Raw genomic sequence first — 22045 nt, 5'->3', positions numbered from 1 at the left:
AGTCTTAAGTTAAAATAAAGAAAATACTCAAACTTGTTTAGTTAAACATAATTAAATTCGCTTGTTAGCATTTCATCACGTTTTTAGAGACGTAATTGTTTTTATTTTTGCTTCCCTCTGTGTCCCGCATGTAACAGAGCAGAGTCTAGTGTTAAATTGCCCCAATTTCTAAAATGTTTATATGATAATAGAACTTGAAAGAATCGAACATTTTCATTGTATAGCAGGGTAGGCAGAGAGACCTTAGTGTTGGAATACTCTGTTATTCACTTTTCACGTGATCATTGCTTGTTGAGTGGCAGAACTGAACGCTGACGAAATTCATGTATCAAATAGATTATACTTTATTAAGCGTACTTATATACTCGTACATGGTTTAATAGTAGTGTAGTATTAAACAAGGGTCATTCGTTTTTCATAAAAAATACAAAAAAAACGGTTTTTACAGGCAATAAATATAGCAATTTTACTATAATTCGTATATTATATTTATTTCTTTGTCGTTAAAATATTAAAAAAATTTCAATATCAATTATAGCACAAATAAAATTTGATGGAAAGTAAACAGAGCGAAAACCTTCTTTCTGCATTTAATAAAAATTATAAAGTTTATTGGCCTTTAAGAAAATATTATCTTTACTTCAAACAGTATCTTATTACCAGATTAATTATACTCTTATCGTTTAAATGAATACGTAAATAAATCACACTATTTACTAATGTAATCGATAAATTTTCCATTTTCCTGTTTTATCATAGAAAATAACCTCGTTGACCTCAGATTGATAATAAAAGATCGTTACATCCTGTATATAATACGTTGAATCCTGTAATATACAAGTATAGTCTCACTTTTCCTATTAAATTTCTTTCTCTCTTAACCTTATTAAGATAATATTAACTGCTTTTCACACAATTTTCTATTCTTAGTGAAAATCGAACTCAATGTCGTTTGCAGTTGGACGCTGTGCCACACACAGAGTGTCTTAACACTAGGCTCTCAGGTTTTCCCTATACTTACTCTGCTATATAAATAACTAGCGGCCCGCTCGCGGTTTCACCCGCGTGAACTATGTTATTATTAATTTCTGTCTCCATGGCTACGTCCTAGTGACGTCTATGCAAAATTTGAGACTCCTAGCATTTGTAGTAACCAAGTTTCATACAAACTTTCGACCCCAAAAACAACCCCTTAGAAGTCGAATATTGCAAATTTCCGTCTTAGCGAGCACCTATGTCCTATAAGTAACTCCTATGCAAAATTTGAGACTCCTAGCACATGTTGTTTCTGAGATTTCGTGATGAGTGAGTGACCTTTCGATTTTATATATATAGATAGAAAGATAAGAGAATGTCCACTACACAGAGTAACTTTAAGAAAGGCACCATTTCTATTTTAGCCCCACGCTGTAACGTAATGGAGTAGGCAGAGAGAACGTAGCGCCGACTAGGGTCTCTCGATCTCGATGCTTCACCTCGTCCAATGTCGTCACAGTCATATCTTCATATAAGCCCTCATTACCATCAATACAGGGTTTTGTTTTCCAAAGTCAACCAAGGTTTCCATTCATAATTCTTTTTTGACCTCGCAAATGCTGTGTTTCTCTTTAAACTGATTCCGGATATGAGGAAATGAATTCCGGATATGAAATCACCGTCGCTACTACCATTTCTATACACACATATTATATTTATTGTAAAGATTTACTTTTTATACGCCATTCGTTGTGTTGTTTCAGTCAGTCCATTCTGTGTTCTATATTTTATGTGGAAATAATGAACTATAAAACAAAAAAAAAACGATTTGAATTCAGACTATTCAGTCTAGTTTTTCATTTTAACATTATATTTATTATTCCTTATTTATCACCAGAGAAAATATTGAAGAGTCGTTTTATTTTCTATTTATTAATCACTTAGAGAAATTGTTTTAGAGTACTGTGCATAAAACACAAAACACGGAATTTCTGGAGAGGAATTGAACCCAGAACCGTAATAACCGTCGAGTGTATTTATTAGAAAATATTACATCATATTTGAACATGCTTTGATCTAGTAATTGAATCTGAACTCGGCTGACTTGCAAAGGTCACCTTGTAATTATATTATACACCCACCATATATCAGTGTTACATGCGTCAGTAATATTTTTTAATAATAATAAAAATAGTTTTAGTCTTTTTTAAAGATTAATAATTTTTTTGTATTTTATTAATTATTTTATTAATTACATATGATCCATCTCATAATATTTGTTAACTAAATATTAAAAATGTATTAAGTAAATAGAAAATTAAAAGAAAATAAATTAATTTCATATAAAATATAGAATAAATTGTGTGTAATTGTGATTTGTGTCAACTTATACCTAAATGGTATAATTTTTCCAAGTAGGAAAGATGATAATATTTGAATGCTTTTACGACCTCAGGACTTGCTTATTTTGGTTTTTTATAATATTTTACATAAGAATAACAGGAAAAACAAATGATCTTTAAGTTATACTGCTGTTGTCTAGAAAAAATTAATATAAACCATTTGAACATAAAGATCAAATTTTGTTATTATTGTATATTAAACATTTGCTGTTAGAGCATTTGTAAGGTGTAAATGAAAAGTAAGCACTTAAGCAGTATAATGGTGAAACTTCCTGAAGAGTACCGTGGCTTGAATAACGCTTCAAATGTTAGCTTTAAAAGGAAACGATATTATTTTTACTTTGGCTTTTAATTCTGCCATTAAAATTAATATTATAAAGGAACTTCTTAAGTAATAAGTCTTAAGTTAAAATAAAGAAAATACTCAAACTTGTTTAGTTAAACATAATTAAATTCGCTTGTTAGCATTTCATCACGTTTTTAGAGACGTAATTGTTTTTATTTTTGCTTCCCTCTGTGTCCCGCATGTAACAGAGCAGAGTCTAGTGTTAAATTGCCCCAATTTCTAAAATGTTTATATGATAATAGAACTTGAAAGAATCGAACATTTTCATTGTATAGCAGGGTAGGCAGAGAGACCTTAGTGTTGGAATACTCTGTTATTCACTTTTCACGTGATCATTGCTTGTTGAGTGGCAGAACTGAACGCTGACGAAATTCATGTATCAAATAGATTATACTTTATTAAGCGTACTTATATACTCGTACATGGTTTAATAGTAGTGTAGTATTAAACAAGGGTCATTCGTTTTTCATAAAAAATACAAAAAAAACGGTTTTTACAGGCAATAAATATAGCAATTTTACTATAATTCGTATATTATATTTATTTCTTTGTCGTTAAAATATTAAAAAAATTTCAATATCAATTATAGCACAAATAAAATTTGATGGAAAGTAAACAGAGCGAAAACCTTCTTTCTGCATTTAATAAAAATTATAAAGTTTATTGGCCTTTAAGAAAATATTATCTTTACTTCAAACAGTATCTTATTACCAGATTAATTATACTCTTATCGTTTAAATGAATACGTAAATAAATCACACTATTTACTAATGTAATCGATAAATTTTCCATTTTCCTGTTTTATCATAGAAAATAACCTCGTTGACCTCAGATTGATAATAAAAGATCGTTACATCCTGTATATAATACGTTGAATCCTGTAATATACAAGTATAGTCTCACTTTTCCTATTAAATTTCTTTCTCTCTTAACCTTATTAAGATAATATTAACTGCTTTTCACACAATTTTCTATTCTTAGTGAAAATCGAACTCAATGTCGTTTGCAGTTGGACGCTGTGCCACACACAGAGTGTCTTAACACTAGGCTCTCAGGTTTTCCCTATACTTACTCTGCTATATAAATAACTAGCGGCCCGCTCGCGGTTTCACCCGCGTGAACTATGTTATTATTAATTTCTGTCTCCATGGCTACGTCCTAGTGACGTCTATGCAAAATTTGAGACTCCTAGCATTTGTAGTAACCAAGTTTCATACAAACTTTCGACCCCAAAAACAACCCCTTAGAAGTCGAATATTGCAAATTTCCGTCTTAGCGAGCACCTATGTCCTATAAGTAACTCCTATGCAAAATTTGAGACTCCTAGCACATGTTGTTTCTGAGATTTCGTGATGAGTGAGTGACCTTTCGATTTTATATATATAGATAGAAAGATAAGAGAATGTCCACTACACAGAGTAACTTTAAGAAAGGCACCATTTCTATTTTAGCCCCACGCTGTAACGTAATGGAGTAGGCAGAGAGAACGTAGCGCCGACTAGGGTCTCTCGATCTCGATGCTTCACCTCGTCCAATGTCGTCACAGTCATATCTTCATATAAGCCCTCATTACCATCAATACAGGGTTTTGTTTTCCAAAGTCAACCAAGGTTTCCATTCATAATTCTTTTTTGACCTCGCAAATGCTGTGTTTCTCTTTAAACTGATTCCGGATATGAGGAAATGAATTCCGGATATGAAATCACCGTCGCTACTACCATTTCTATACACACATATTATATTTATTGTAAAGATTTACTTTTTATACGCCATTCGTTGTGTTGTTTCAGTCAGTCCATTCTGTGTTCTATATTTTATGTGGAAATAATGAACTATAAAACAAAAAAAAAACGATTTGAATTCAGACTATTCAGTCTAGTTTTTCATTTTAACATTATATTTATTATTCCTTATTTATCACCAGAGAAAATATTGAAGAGTCGTTTTATTTTCTATTTATTAATCACTTAGAGAAATTGTTTTAGAGTACTGTGCATAAAACACAAAACACGGAATTTCTGGAGAGGAATTGAACCCAGAACCATAATAACCGTCGAGTGTATTTATTAGAAAATATTACATCATATTTGAACATGCTTTGATCTAGTAATTGAATCTGAACTCGGCTGACTTGCAAAGGTCACCTTGTAATTATATTATACACCCACCATATATCAGTGTTACATGCGTCAGTAATATTTTTTAATAATAATAAAAATAGTTTTAGTCTTTTTTAAAGATTAATAATTTTTTTGTATTTTATTAATTATTTTATTAATTACATATGATCCATCTCATAATATTTGTTAACTAAATATTAAAAATGTATTAAGTAAATAGAAAATTAAAAGAAAATAAATTAATTTCATATAAAATATAGAATAAATTGTGTGTAATTGTGATTTGTGTCAACTTATACCTAAATGGTGGTGACCTTTTCTTATCTTTTATCAATTGACTTGAAGATGTTTACTCAGTAAGTATTATTAAAATATTAACGAGAGCAATACTGATGAGATGTTTGTTTTCGCAACTCTAGATATATATTATAGAAATAGAAATTAAATATTCTATATATGATCTTCAAAAAGTAGTGCCACGTAGACACAAATGTATGAGACATGACTGATTGTGGGTTCGATTCCCACTCGAGAAAATGAAATAGTTAATTAAATTTATATTTCATTTCTTCGCCTATAGTTTATAAATACGTTGCTGTCTATAGCTAAGTTTAAATTATTATGCCTTAAAGGATAAATTTAATTAATTATTGGGTTTCGATGCCTTAAAAGAAGAAAACGGAACCTTTATATTATGTATAGGGATTCCATTCTTCTATAAGGGTTATAGGACTACTTTGATGTCCGTTTGTATGTCTGTCCTGGCCATTTATCTCAATATTGAGTTGAGATATTAAACTGAAAATATTATCGTATATTCACTTCTAAGTCAACGCAATCAAAAGATACAAGCGATTATGAATCTATTATTGCTACTTTTTGAATAAGCCGCTTTATCAAAATCAATATGGTACCTTCAATTATAATTATTTGGTAAGAAGTAAGAACTAACAATACAACCAAAAAAAAACCGCATTATATTTGTAGTTAATTTCATATGGAACCTTTCCTCAACCACACTAGCTACAGTGTTGAAATTTAAAAGAGTTGATCCTGAACTTTTGTGACAATTGCATATTCCCAAAAAGTCTTTGAAATCCTACAGCAGTGAAATATTATAAGTTACATACAATTTTCATGTAATTGAGTCACGGCGCATGACAATTTTAATAAAAATGGAACTGAGTCGTTTGTCTCTCTGCATTCATTCCACTAGAGCATACATCATGTTAACTTCCCCGTAACATAATGTAAACGGACCATAAAAAAAATGCAATTTTCTTTAATATTATAGACGATATAGATTACTTTTAATAGTGCACAATATGAGCTAGCTCAGTAGGTCAGTGTTCGAGGAGTGACGCATAGAACAAGAAATTTGGCAATATACCCATATAACTCGTCCAAGTCTTGTAACTTATGAGGGCCACTCACTTAGTGACCCAAAATTACTTGGCACTGGATATGAGTAGACGCACAGCGTCTAAGACTACCTTGTATGAATATTATAATTAAAAATCAATGTAAAAGATGAATTACGATTATTGATTTTCAGTAAAGATATATTGAGGCCGTCGTGGTGCAGGAGCACAAGGGGTAAGGTGTAACGCGACGGTTAAGGGTTCGATCCTCATTTGGTGGAATGAATAGCTATTTATTGATATTTCCATTTCTTTGCCACGTCACAAAGGCAATAAGCAAGTGGCACTCAAAACGCAATGCCTCGAAAAATTCAGCAGAAGTTGGGGAACGGAGTGTCTTAGGTAGGTCTCTTGGTAGAAATATCTTTCAAAAACACAGACCGACATGATTTTTAGTATTATTAGAAATATTTATTTTCGCTAAAGATTTTTTTTAACTCCACGCTGTATCCCGCATATAGCATAAATACCTATATCCCTTGCTACATATCCCTCTGCTTCCCCAGAGGAAACATGAGAACCAAGTGTTGCGACACACCGTTTCCATTAAAATAATTCCGTTCCTTACTTTCGGCCAAATTTTCGGGGCATCACGTGATGAGTCACTACTCACAACTCAACCTTACCTTGCCGCGCTTTACCTAGTTAACAGAACGAGGAAATTAAAATATTAAATATTTTATTCCCTCGAGTCCGAGATGAACCCACGACCGTCGTCGTTACTATACAATACAATACAATAATAGTGAGGTACACCTCAGTAGCTTATTATAACATTTTATAACCAGTTTACATACCGTAGTCCATAAGGAAGATAAATATAATAAAGTCTAAAGTGATATTTTAAAAAAAACGGTTGTTAGTATTTATTACTTATTTTCTAAAACCCGGCAGGTTTATATATAAAGGATCAACTTTAATCAACTACTCAAAAAGCCAAAACTTTCATATCCGAAACTGGAGCGTAAATATTAAAAATTATGAACACTGAAAACACAAAGCTTTTTCGGCTTTGTAGATATGTACTATTCTACATCTATCTTTACAATATAAATATTCACTTTAAAAAGAATCAAGCTTTTTCATATTATGAAAGTTAAATATAGCATATAGTAGAGACTTTTTGACACGTACTTAAATTAAAGTTTAATTTGCTCTTATAGAAGGTCAGTGTTATGCGCATGCGTGTCATAGGTTGAGTATCACAGCGACAGCGACGGTAGTTCCACCACCGCATTCACAGTCGAGTGCCGCACGGGAAGCGAGACCCCCAAAAGTTTCTTAAAAAGGAACTCGCGATTGTTGACCGTTTGGTGTTCATGAAGAGTGGGTGATGTGGAAAATGAGGTGGGCAGCTATAGTCTTCTTGCTTCAATTATTTACTTCGGGTAAGTCTGACTTTTGAAACTTTTTAACTTGACTAAACATGTTTCTAATTGCGTTTTATACTTAATATAGATAAATAATATGTATAATTACTTATTTATCACTAATTTATCAATTATTCTATACTATATTTATGTTAATGTAGTATGGTAGAGATACAAATATATGCATATTACATGTATTGATAATTATAAAGTGCAATTTTTCTGTTACCATTATTTACTATTTTAAATAAGACTGAAAATTTCACATATTTTGTTTAATCACTCTATCTACACTAAAATACTTTCGAAAATCAATTATTCTTTTTCTGTTAACAAACAAATTTCAACATGCAACAGGCACATGTCGGAATTTTTACATGTTTTACAAGATATTATAAATATAATATAGAAACGACAAATTTTACAGTAAGTTTAATTGTTAGGTCAGTCGGCATGTCAATTATAGTTCATTCAACTAATGAGGTTACGCACCAATAAAATATCTCGTGAATGACGCGGCCGCTGTTAACATTACAAATTACTATAGGGCAAGAGGAAATTGCCTGCATATTAAATAGCGCATGTTTGCTATTTACTATAATTTTTATTAGATTTTTTCTAATTTACAGGTAATTTTTTTTTCGGATTTCTTCTAGTCTAATGAACTTATTAGATATAAGAATAATTAATATAGTATTCCATATTATCGCTATTAGAACTACGTTTGAAACTCTTAATGTTAAAGTTATGAACCTTGAAGTTATGAACTGTAAAATTTATTTGGCTAAAAAAAAAATATTTTATAAGATAAAATGTTTTAATATTTTTAATAAAAAAATATCATATTAACACAGCTCACTGCGCGTGGTACTTGTCAAACATTTTATAAGGGTAAATCTCATCTCATATGCCCAGTAATTTATGTGACGGCTTCTTTTGAATATTAATTGTTTAAAAAGTTATTTTCATTTTATTTAATACGGACCTGGAGATGATTACATTTAATTTAAATATAATAAGAAAAAGCGTACCTTCAAAAAGCGCGTCTATCTCCACCTCAAAGGCCGGCAACGCACCTGTAGCTCCTCTGGTGCTGCACGGGGTCGTGGGTGGCGGTGATCATCATCAGATGACCCGAACGCTCGTTTGCCTTGTCCTTTTTCCATAAAAAAAAAAAAGATAACTTATAGAGGCCACCGTGCCGAAGTGGGAAAGCATTACACTGTGAACACGATGGTCGTGTGGTCGATTTCCACTATTTTCATTTCCCTATTCTGGAAAGACAAATAGCAGCATTGCCTCTTAACATGCATGTTTTGGATTCTGGCAAAAAGTTGACATTTGTTTCACCGCCTACCCTACGATACGAAGGAAGAAGTGTGAAACTAAAAAAACATTAAAAAAATCAGCTTCGCTCTGCATCCCGCATACAGCACGGTAGGCAGAGGGAACCTAGTGTTAATACACTCTGTTCCCCACTTTCCGCCGAATTCGGAGGCATTGCGTGTTGAGTGACAGAATTCAACTTCGCCCTTTGCCCCGAGACCAGAGCGAAGAAATGGAAATATAAATTTTAAATAAATATTTAATTTCCTCGAGTGGGGATCGAACCAATACCAGTCGGTTTACAGTGGCACTTTGTGCACTCATTATTCATTCATTAATGAGAAAACATTATTTATAGTTTATTATATCTACAAAGAATTTTAACACTACAATTTTACACTTTCAGTTATATAACTAGAAGCTCATCGCATATCCAATTTACTGATGACTGTTTAACACACCATTATTTCTCAGTAATAAAAATATATATCTTGTTAATTATATATTAATAACAGAGAGGTAGTAAAGTAGTTAATTTTCCTCTATCTGAAATATTATAAGATTCATAAAACGGATTATGAGTTAGCTCTCTGAAAATTAAAATAAAATTTCTTGAAGTATTTATTGTGGTAAGTTAATTATAGGTTATACGTTCTATTATATAAAAAAAACGTATAATATTAAAATTAACAGTTAGAATAAGAGAAATTGATGTGGAATGAGACAATGAGTGACATGTCACTCATTAATAGATTTTAATATTATAATTAGTAAAAACATTTTTTTATCAATGATGAATTTGACATTTAAAAATGTGAATTTGATGCGTAAAAGTGATAATAATATATATAAATAAAGTTTGATATATAAGGTAAATACTTGGTATATATAGACTTGTAATTGAGGAATAGCATACGAGTATAATGCTAGTGGTGATGCTTAACCATGTCATGTATAGGGAAACTCGTATATCATAAGTAATAGTTTACCGTCAGTCGTCGGTAGTAGTAGTAGTCGGGAGTGGCGGCCGAGCCCTGGAAGGACGCTGACCTGTTTCAGATGAACTTCAATATGAGAAATGTTTTCTTGTACGTTTTATTACTTTGGTTACATTCTATATACACATATATAATATATATTAACTTTTAATACTGTTGAACTTGAAGCAATGCCTGGAATGGCGATTACGAGAGTAGGCTTTAGGAAAGGAAAACCCCATATCCGTAGCAAGAACACATGCTTTCACTGTCCCAGTCCAATATAGCAAAATATCTCAAAAGAAATATCTACCGTCTAAATAACATTTGCTTACAGACATGGCTGCCTCTCAAAGAACACTATTGCCATAGCATGCTTGCTACGGCATATTACAGATTACTATTATCATCAATAAATAGAACAAGTTAACACTATTTATTATGATGCTTTAAAGTATTGCTCTTGTGTGAAATTTGAAAATCCATTTTGCGCACGATATATCGAGAGTATTGGTTATACCGTAATTCCCCGCACGATCGCTGCTCATATGGCGAATTGAATTCATTTCAATAACTTCGGGCTAATTGTTGACGCGGTGACGAAGATTGAATACCGTAATGGCTTTGTCTTTGCAAATTAATATTTATTCCACTATAATCTTTTTATGCGATCTAAGGATTTTTAAATAAAAAAAATAATACTTTATTATAATGATATACTTATGAATGTTAATTACTGTAGATATTATCTACCACGAATGGGTAATTAACATTTATATTATTATTATTATTTTCGAATAAAATAAAACATAATATTATGCTTTATTTTATTCGAAAAATTAAATTTGAGAAAAAAAAACAAACAGGTGAAATAATATTATTTTCGAAATAATTCGATTCGAGTAGATTACTGTTTTCGTACGAATTGCAGCGAACGATTGCGTTTCAATATCAGCAAGACAATTTGTGGTAATATGCCATTCGAAATTGTATAGTTTCCTCATATAGCCCATTTAGAGATTTATTTTTTCAAAGTTCGTGCAATGAAATCTCGTATTTTTTCACTTGTCACGTTTTTCACTAACGACTGGTGTTCTTATTATCTGATGTACACCCCGTCCAAGCAAATAGCGTCAAGCCATCTAAATATAAAAGAATTTTTTTTACAAGCTGTAAAGTTCTGTATATGTTTTGTTAACATTGTACTTAAAAAAAATTGACCAAGCATTTGATTAACACTCAGTATTTTACGAAAAAAATTTAGGACCAAATATTTTAATAAAATCTACTTTTACTTTTACGTTTTCTTGATCAATATAATAATAATATTAATATTAATAATAATAATTATTATTTTCACTAATTTAATAAAAGTATATTCTGATGTATATTACAACAATATTTTTTAATATATAACAAAATTGACTTCCAATTGATTGAAATAACTTAAGACTTCACATACCGGAAGCGTTGTGTGAATCATGACATAGTAGATAAAATAGTGTACAGAAAACTTAATATTGAACTTAGCAAAATCACCTTAAAAATATCTTCACCGCGAACCTACCAGTTGCAGCTATTAGAAGTTTATTTCTTCTCCTGTCTTTTCCTTGTTTGAGAAACTCATTGCTCATTATTCCATATGCCCTTGGAATTTTATTATTTCCCATTTTCTTAAGAGCCATCCTAATGTCCCTCATAGGAAGAAAATTGAAACTGTCTGATAGGTAATATTAGTTGCGTCCGGCTCGTAGGCCATCCTGGTTGTGTGATGGGTAGCAATTTTTTCCAGCAATACCACATATTTTGGGTGTTCCAGCTCCTTTCGATTATTTACTTATGTCTCTTTTATGTTTCTTTCTGTCTTTCTGTTCTGCTCTTAAGAAACTTAGTATCAATAAAGGTTCAAGGGTAAATGGGTTTATAGATTTTATAGAGAAAAAAAATATTTATAGACTCAAACAAATTTACAGATTATAACTCGTTTTAAAATAACTTCATGGATACTACATTTATATAATAAAATCTGAAAGAATAAGTTGAGACGTTTTAGTGTTTCAATTAAACTTGAATAAGTAAGAAACATCAAACATTTATCTTATATGTTATATGTCTTAAATATTTCTAATGTATTAACATTAATTGGTACAGAACGTTGAAAATTAAGTTGACAAGCAACCCACGTCGTGTATAAAATGCGGAAAATGAATAAAAGGAATAGTAACTGAAAGTTTTTAAATATGTAATGTAATGTATATAAGGTGACCACAAACAGAGAACGATATTTACTTTGTGCGACTTGTCTCGTTATTTAACGTGTAGAGTACTAGAGTAATTTAATATGGTGTTGATTTTACTGAAACTGAATTTATTATTGACATTGCTCATATTTTACTTGTTTGTTACAAAATGCCAGAATATTGACAAAACATCCTTAACAGTGTTCAGGTGTAATGTAAAGGAAATTAATTATTATTTTTTCCTCTTTGTCGCGTGTTTGATTTCTTTTATTCAACATGTAATGTATTGAATTTGGGCGGAAAGTGAAGATCAGAGTCTGTTTATTGTTTATTTAAATTATTTATATAGTTATAAACGATATACAGATTTTGAATTTCTTTTCATTCACATTTATATCTTTCCAGGAGAAGTCTTTTATTAATAGTAGGTATGCGTTTTTCGTATACAATTATTGCTTTAATTTGTAAAATCGTATTTTATACTTGATTGTTTTAGGTTTTCGTACTTTAAGAGGAACAAATAAAACCCATTTTCCCTTATTACATTCTTGGACTCTGTCAAGAGCACTTATATCTCGAGACCACATGGAGGTATCACAATCAAATAAATATTCGCTCAAGAAAGTGAATGTAATAGAATTTGCTTTAAAAAGTGTAGTGTATTTAAAAAACTAAGTTTTATTTCTATAAATAGGATTTTTAAAAAATGTCCATCTATCGTGTTGAGGCATCTATCCTTGTTTTACTCTATGTGCATAGGTATCCTATTGTATGCACATCATTCGTTCTGGATATGTCCAATTATCGCATTTCATTGAAGCTCTACAGAGATAGTAGATAGGTACCTTATGCGCTCGAATTACAATTCATGCTATAATTACCATGTCAATAACACTTCAATAAAAGGGAATTAAATGGAGGTCTAGAGGTAATTATAGAGAATATTGATAGGCTTGTTAACCTATACCTATACTAATATATTAGACCCTTATATATGGAGTATAACAAAGGAGGTCCAGGGAGTTCGGTGGATGTCTTCGACATTCGTGCTTGAACTTGAGGTATACAACACCCAATGCCGCCAGACTAGGGCGGAAGTGGTCTGCTATATGCAGGATACTGAGTAAAGGTAAAAAAAAACATATATTATTTATTAAAAAAATTACAAAATAATGAACTGCACATAGTATGTACATTGTACATAGATTTTCCTTTATATTTTCCTTAGCAAACATAACTAAAATATATTAGATTTAAGATTTCCTTATATTTAAAACCTCAACAGTAGGAATAACTACAAATTTCTCGGTTCAATTTATTACGCAGCTATTAGTTTCGGTGTTGGCTTGCCGTTTACGGAATTAATGTGGACGTGTCTGGGGCTGACACTCTGTTCCGCAGGTTTTTATGGTAATTCATGATTTAAGATAAAAAATACAATATTTAAATAAATTTAGAAGTAAGATGTAAAATATGTTTTTACCAAATTAATTAAGACAGTCTAGCATTAAATTCATATTTCATTAAAGATAGCATTTATTAACAGTAATAAATTATTTAATCTACTTCCATGTTAGTTTTATTTTCTCTAATAAATATTAATATATAAGATATATATATATACACTATGAGTAATATTAATGAATCAGTAACCATAAAATGGTTGTTATAATTTAGCAATAATTTATCTAATCAAATATAGTTTAATCGTAAAAACCTATCATTCGATATTATTATCAAAACAATTTCGATAGTTTGCTAGATAAACAACCAACCGATAGAACCAGAGCCGTTGTACGAAGTGCTGTGAGTAAATACGGGTGGTTAACAAACTCAATAATTGCTAGCTTATAAACTAAAATTATACATACCTTGAATTTTTGGAATATTAGTGGTAATGGAGACTCTTCTTCCTCCTGACATTAATCCTGGCTATTGCCAGAGTCTGCCTTCCTACTTAACCTACTCCACTTTGCACGGTCTTTTGCGTCCTGGAGACTGTAATGATTAATTAATTTGTTTTATGTACATAAGTTAAAAAAATTTGCTTCACGCTGTATCCGTCACACAGCATGGTAGGCAGAGGGAACATAGTGTTAAGGCACTCCGTTCCCCATATTCTGCCGAATTCTTGAGGCTGTGCGTGTTGAGTGGCAGAACTCAACGTCGCGCCTTGCCTCGGCACCAGAGCGAAGAAATGGAAATATATTCTCGAGTGGGGATCGAACCCACAACCAGTCCGGTTTTACAGTTACACTTTGTGCCCCTGAGCCACGACTGGCCTAAAAAAAATGGTAGGTAAGTATATTTTTCATGAGTAGAATTGAATACATAAGCTGACTTTTGTTTGGGAATCGTGGATTGATTACAAAGACTCGGAAATTCGCAGATGTTACAATTCGTGACGCCAGATGTCGCACTCATCGATGATAAAAACATTCTACACTGTGATTTACATTTTCATACGTTACGCAATCATGACAATGGATGGAAAAATATTATATTTTCATATATAACATTTTATTCCTTTAAGCGTTGGAATCGTAATCATTGTAATCTTGTTACTTGATTTATATTTTTAATTATATATGTATATTTATTACAAAACAATATACAAATCTATATTTATTAAGTGTATTTTTCATTTTCCTTACATTCCAATTGAAGCTCTTATTATTTGGTAGCCGTCTGTTGTACAGTGTGTCTAGACCACACACGTTGTCGGGAAGCAGCAGTGGTGTAGAGCTATAGACCAGCTTCGAGCTAGCAGCTAGCTTTTCCATCATGGTTTGCAATTGCTGACAATAGACATCTTCCGTAATCGTCTGGCTATATTTGAGTAAACTGTAATGGGCGACATCGGCACTAGTAAGTAACTTTTATTGGGTCAATTTTCACTTGGCTGGCTTTGGCTGGCTTACCAGAGTCCAGCCATTGCGATGACCGCTTCCAATTGTCGTAGAGGATCCATATTATAACAGGTAATAATTCGATTTAAAATTCTTTCATTTAAAATGAATTTGGAATTCCTAACCCTATGGTTAGGAATTTCTTTTCCTCTATGGAGAAATGTGATGTTATTAAAGTGACCAGTACGACAAAACGTCAATTTCATATGTAAGGACCATACATTAAATTAAGCTTATTATGGGAAACTACTTTAACAAATTTAACTTTGTAACCGTTTTCAAGTTGAACGGATTCGTACATGTTATAGCGAATAATGTGGCGACATATGTTTACTTCGATATTAGTTTTCGTTCTGTTCCAGTATTTATCTGATCAGGAAATTAATAGTTGCTATTTTATCATCGTATTTGTCTGTAACTTTGTGTATTTGTCTGTAACTTTGTGTACCGTACTAACGTTCATATTTATTAATTATTTATTTATAGATGAGGTAAAAGCGGATAACCATATATTAGTTTATATTAGTTTATTATTTAAAACAATAACTTTAAAAAAATATAACTCTATTATTTTTTATCTATGCAATATTTGAGCAACAAAGTTCTTAAATCTTTATACCGTTTAATTTAAATAGATAGAGAGAATAGAGTAGGAACTCTAATATACTTTATAATGACTTAAATTTTCAGAGTGAATTGTTTTAATTTTTTATTCTATATTTAATATTAAAACATGAAAAAAAAAACAATAAAAACGTTTCTTGTATAATATCAATTTTGCCAATTTACTACATACCGTAATTTATATGCAACAGCTGTCTCATAGAAACAATAATTATCGATTGACTGTTATATTGCCGCCTGCACTGTGCAGATATGGTTTGTCAAATAGAATAGGGGGCGTCAATAAAGGAGTTATTAATTTATGATTTATGTATATAGCTTTGTTGGAGAAGTACTGTAGAGCTTTCTTGTAGTAGAGTTGACAATTGAACCACTTCCTGAGCTCACGCAATTGGTCCAGCTAGGAGAGTAGTACAGTCAGCTAACTTGTTGGCCTAGAAAAGTGTTATATCTTATTTCCTAGTACCTTATGTAACAAGTGTATTTTAGATTTTTTACAGTTATGTACAAAATTTATGTTCAAAATATTTTATTTATATTTCTGTTATAATGAAATATACCTACCATTGACTTTGAAAAGAGCAACTGTTGAGTTTCTTGCCGGCTCTTCTCACCAGAACTGCCTTCCGAACCGGTGGTAGCTTTTTGTTTATATGTACAGAAAAAATATGTATGTGTTTTATGTAAAATAATAGACAGTGCCTTTTATTTTCGCACTGCGTATTTACAATGTTGATATTTACGAATTCGTCGGATTTTAGTAACTATTTGTATTTACAAATTTTGTCAGTTTTTATGAAAAATTAATCGACTCGCCTGAGTGAGATGTCATTCATATAAAATCATGTGCACAAATATAAATTTGTTGAATTCGTTGTGTCCTTTGATAAAAAGGAAAAAGTGTGTAATATTTTAAATTAATACGCAACAACTTTTGAGGCTGAAAGCATAGCGAAGAGACAAAAATTATATTGTCATAAACTACTATTAACTTGTATTCCCTATAATTATGAATATTATTTTGCCTTTCGCTTTATGCTAAATGGGGCCACTTGAAGTTTTACGGACTTATTAAGATCTATCATTAGAAATTTCTTTGTAAAGCAATCAATCTTCTAGAAAACTTTCTACTTACAATAGCATTCATGTTTTTTAAAAATTCGAACTGGTCCAGTTCCATTTTAATTTACGCTGAACGAACAAAAATAAAGTTTACTGCAAACAAAAAGGCAAAACTGGATGGGAAATTTTAGACTGTTGTATTGACCCGTTGTTTTTATAAAAGTAAATAACTTCGTCCGAGCTACGCATCCGTATCGTTAGATCTAAATTAATTAAGTTTCTGTTCGCCTTTGAAATTATTCATCGAGACTCGATAGTCGGCCAATGGAAATATTCTTTTGTTACTTGTTACACGTCGCGCTCTCTATTTGACTTTAACTGAAAATTACAGTTTGAATAGTTTTATTTAAGTTGTTATTCCTTTCGTATTAAGTCATTCCTATGTTTTTTACGGTTTAAGAATTCATTTATTCTCATATAGAATTTACAATTCACTTACTGAGAATATACTTATATATATTACAATATCTTATCGCCGTCCAGCGTAGCTTACAAATATATTTTTGTTAGTTATAAACATAAATCAACACAAAAAACAATCCAAAAGAAAAATTACAACAATTAGTAAATAATAATTTGCTTTGGGGGTAGTTCAACATATCAACTCATAAACATGTTTGAGCAAATATAAGGCCGAGACCACAATGATAGTTACTTTAGCTTACGAAAACATAATATTAATTATGATTATATAAATTTAATACATTTGGTATTATTTGTAAATAGAATAAGTTTCACATGATTAATTAGCCATTTATTGTTATTTGTATGCTTCTAAGTTTGGATTATGGTATGTTTCAGAATGTTGAGAAATCCTTTAATACATGTACTCTAAGTAATTTTTTAAATGAATTTAAAGAAGTAATGTCTCTAAGATCCTTTGGTAATGAGTTATATAGATTTGCCCCTTCATACATAATATTTTTTCTTCCATATTTAGTTCTAGGTGTTCTAAGCGAGATGTTATGAGCTTGTCTAGTTATCGTTTTTTGAATGTGTAATTTTTTTGTAAATACTAATTTTGAATGTATGTCTTTAGTCAGAATTTTTCTTATAATAATACATGTATTATATTTATATATTTGATGAACAGTCATAAGATTTGTTTCTTTGTACACTTTTATGGTTGGTGTTAGGTATGGATACCGAAATAAGGCTTTAATCACTTTGTTCTGGGCTATTTGCAGAGGTTGTAAATTGGATTTTGCAGCTGTTCCCCAGACCTCAACTAGATAATCTATATGTGACTTGACCATGGAGTTATAGATTATGTATCGTACCTCCCTCGGGAGACATCGGGCTATATTGCGGAGTGCTCCTGTTAGGGAAGTCAACTTACTTCTTACACTTTCAATATGCGGTACCCAGCTCAGCTTGCTGTCAAGAATTAGACCTAGGTATTTTTCCTTGTTAACCTTATTAATCTTCTCGCCATTGATAGTAAGTGGATTATACTCCCCAATTTTTTTATTCTTGGCAGCAAATATAATGTAATTGGTCTTAGATGTGTTTACAGTAAGTAGGTTTGATTGCAGCCACGTATGCAGAAGATCTAGATCAACTTGAGCTTGTTCCGCTATTGATGCTATAGATTTACCAGAGTAGAATAGACTGGTATCATCAGCATATAGTGTTAAGTCACCCTTCAAGCCTGCTTTATGGATGTCATTTATATACACCAGAAAAAGCAAGGGGCCGAGGACTGATCCTTGGGGAACGCCATAGGTTATCAGCTGGGGTGTACTTTGAACTCCATCTATTCTCACAATTTGGTATCTGTTTGAAAGGTACGATTCAAATATATTATAAGCAGATCCTGCAATTCCTAGACTTTTTAACTTAGTTAAGAGTTTTTCATGGCTCACGGTGTCAAAAGCTTTTTTCAAGTCTATGAACACTCCTAAAGTTATTTTCTTATTATCTATGTTGATTTTGATTGTTGTAACTAAATCAATAGTAGCTGCAACGGTATTTGACTTCGGTCGGAAACCATACTGTTTTTCAAAGAGAATTTTTTTTGATTCAAGGAACTCATAAAGGCGATTATGCAAAATTTTTTCGAAAACTTTAGATAAAATCGGTAGTACAGATATAGGGCGATAATTTCCAGGGTCTAGTTTACTCCCTGTTTTATATATAGGATTAATTTTAGCAATTTTTAAAGAGTCTGGAAATTTTCCTTCTTCAAAGCAGCTGTTGATGCACTTTGTCAGTTTCTCAGCCAACAAGTCTTTTACACATTTAACCACCTTAGTACTAATTCCATCTATACCAGTACTTGTGTTTGAATTAAAGTTATTGATTATTTTAAGGACCTCGTTCAGAGTAGCAGGTTTTAGTTTACTTAATACGTTATCATCATTGAGTTGGGTATGGTTAAATGTATTACTTTGTTCCACATAAGATATATTATTTCGGTTTGTGATCGGGAATTTACTTGCCAGCTCGGCACCTATTTTCGAGAAAAAAGCGTTAAAACATTCGCATATTTGTTTTGTGTCAGTGATTTCACCTGTAGAGGTATTAAGCTTTAGAGGAATTTGGTTACTTTTTGTTTTATTGCTAGTTAAATTGTTGATGAGTTGCCACATCTTTAGAAGATTATTTTCACATTTTTTAAAAGCTTCGTAATAATGTTTACTTTTGGTATTCTGAATAAATTCGTGCGTTGTACTTTGTTGCTGTAAAAAGTCGATTTTCAATTTTTCATTATCTGGTGTTTGCTTCAGGTTGCGCAGGAGCATATTTCTTTTATTAATTGACGATATCACATCTTTGTTGATCCAGTCTTTGCTTATTGGATTTAGTATTTTGGTCTTGATATTTTTATTCTTTGAAATGGCTTGTAGTAAAAACTTTTCTATTGTTGTATATTTGTAATCTAAATTGGTGAATGAATCATCTTTGAGAGTTTGATAAAGGTGATTGTAATTGATTGCTTCGTATTTTAATCGTTTAGCTCGTTCCGGATGCGTTCTTTTTACTTCAAAATAAATTTGCTTATGATCAGAAAAGGCAGATTCAACGATAGACATATGGAATTCATTTTCTTTAAGATTACTGCAAACATGGTCCAGTATAGTCTTGGTTGTTTCCGTTTCGCGTGTACAATGTTCCATATCGATCTTGTTTAATATTTTCATCCCATTTTCTTTTAACACTATCTTATATTCTTTTATAGATTTTTTCCTACTAAGCAAATTTACATTAAGATCCCCGAAAACAATAGCTCTTCTTTTACCACTCAAGTGCTTACTATAAATATCTAAAAACAATTTTAAATTTGAAGGTGGCTGCTTGTATATCGCTCCAATATCTAAAGATAGGTTTTCTAAGTGGATCCATAAGAAATGATTACAGTCTACATATTCTTCGTCTATAAATGAGTGTTTCATGCCATTATGAACGTATATCGATACACCACCACCTCTTGTAGTTGTCCGATAATTGTAGTAATGGGTATAATTTGGTATGTTTAGTCTCTGAGCGTCATTTTCATTTTTTATCCAAGTTTCCGTCAAAACTATAACATGAAGTGTTGTTTCAAAGGCTGCTATAATGCATCTCAATTCATCCAGTTTGCCAGGTTTCACAATGCTACGAGCATTTGCATAGAGAAATTTGATTGATTTTTTTGAAGTTGTTATATCTGTGTAGTTGTTTGTAATTTCATAGGTTATAGATTTAGTAGTTGCTTTTACAAATGTAGGTTTTTTATTATTTAGTTTTTTGGCTCCTCTTGGTTTACTATTTTAGGGATTCCTTTAATGTATTTTATTTTAAGATTTTCTTCACCACTGTCTTGACGCTTCTTGAGTTCATTTCTGAGATTATATATGAATTTTTGTTGTTGAGGTGTTTGATCAGAGTAGATTCGCACGCCATCTACTTTTACGTTATCTTTATTTCGCAGAATGGTTTTTACTGTGTCTTGAGAGCTAAAACATAGTTTTAAAGGTCGTGTCTTCTTACTGTCATATTTACCCAGACGAAAAACTTTAATAGGTTCAGGGCAGTCCGGGTATATAGTTCTAGTTATTTTACTTAGTTTTGTTTTGTCGGCGTCTTGCCGTGCTATTGGGCTAGTCAGATCTTCCTCGGGTATTCCAGTTATGACTAAATTCTTGCTTCGTTCTGCACGCTCTTGGCATTCCACCAAAAGTGATTCACTATTATAGTTTGGCAGTTGCGAAACCGATGGTGCTTCCACGTTTGATTTTAGCTGCTTAATTTCGTTTTTGAGTTCAGTTATTTCTTCTTCATTTGACTTGATAACGTCTTTTAAGGTCTTGATCTCTGATTTACAGTTATTGTTTTCAGTTATTAGATAGTCCGTGGTGGTCTTTATACTGTGCAATTGTCCCACGATGGAGGTAGTATTATCAATAATAGTATTTATTTTATCATTTTGAATTTGACTTGACTCTCTAATCACCCCCAAAATTTCATTTTTAAATTCGCCAAATTGATGCGCGAACTCGTTTTCAGGAGTTTTTCTCTTACGCTTGCCTGCATATCTAAGATCAGGTTCGAATGAGTCTAAAGCAATTTTAGATAAATCTGGTTGAGAGGTGCTACTACTACCCATTGGTATTTTTTGAGGCACTTCCTTGACAGGAGAATGCCGAACATTCATTTTGATTTTTTCTAAAAATTATCTTTCGCTAATAACTGCACTTGTACTCTGTACGCACCTTTAGATCGTTCGAAGAAGACGAATTGCCGATGAGTTTCGCTGCGTTCCTTTCACTCTCGGTGATCGAACTTATGCAATGTATTGGAAATTGCACTTTAAGGATTACTATGATAACGACTAAAATCCCCTAACGTATTTCTTTGCAATAGTACGACACGTCTGCTCGCTACGGTGGTCGGCGACCAAAAATTTCTATATATATTTAATAATATTGTAAAACAATCCACACATTGTTATAAATATAATCACTTTTCATAATAACTGTGCATTGGGTACCAGCATATGAGAAAATTTATGTGGTTAATTCCATTTCCTGCCAATTTTTTTAACCTGGTTTTGATCTACATACACGTACAAGCATAAGTCACGTTCCGCCTGAACCGAGCGTGCAAGCGAGAGCACGCTACAAGCGATAGAGAGGCATGATCGGTCTTAGCGTTGAGCTTGTGACGCATCTATCTATTCATTATTACTTGTAATTATTATGTATAATTTAAGTAAACGAATATTTTAATG

General features: G+C 31.6%; 1 protein-coding gene and 1 pseudogene across 2 annotated transcripts in view; one reads left to right on the top strand and one right to left on the bottom strand.

Moving 5' to 3' along the window:
- The first annotated feature begins 7472 nt into the window (after window positions 1-7472).
- The window catches only part of LOC146528656 (limbic system-associated membrane protein-like), a 79966-nt pseudogene continuing 65393 nt past the window's right edge, over window positions 7473-22045 (top strand). Inside the window, exon 1 of the transcript XR_014879130.1 lies at window positions 7473-7653. The product of XR_014879130.1 is annotated as a limbic system-associated membrane protein-like (transcript). The remainder of the gene's footprint in view (window positions 7654-22045) is intronic.
- Window positions 17217-21469, bottom strand: LOC146528657 (uncharacterized). Its single transcript, XM_085202771.1, has 2 exons — window positions 20904-21469; window positions 17217-20580 (listed from the first exon to the last, which is right to left on the bottom strand). Exons 1-2 carry the CDS (start codon window positions 21467-21469, stop codon window positions 17631-17633), a joined length of 3516 nt encoding a protein of 1171 aa, XP_085058897.1. The 3' UTR covers window positions 17217-17630.

This window comes from Heliconius melpomene, chromosome 19, assembly GCF_056956725.1.
Source record: "Heliconius melpomene rosina isolate 202511_hmr_F chromosome 19, ASM5695672v1, whole genome shotgun sequence".
In the NCBI taxonomy this organism is placed as follows: Eukaryota; Metazoa; Arthropoda; class Insecta; order Lepidoptera; family Nymphalidae; genus Heliconius; species Heliconius melpomene.
The sequence above is the reverse complement of the archived record's forward strand: the minus strand, read 5'-3'. Positions and strand labels throughout refer to the sequence as shown.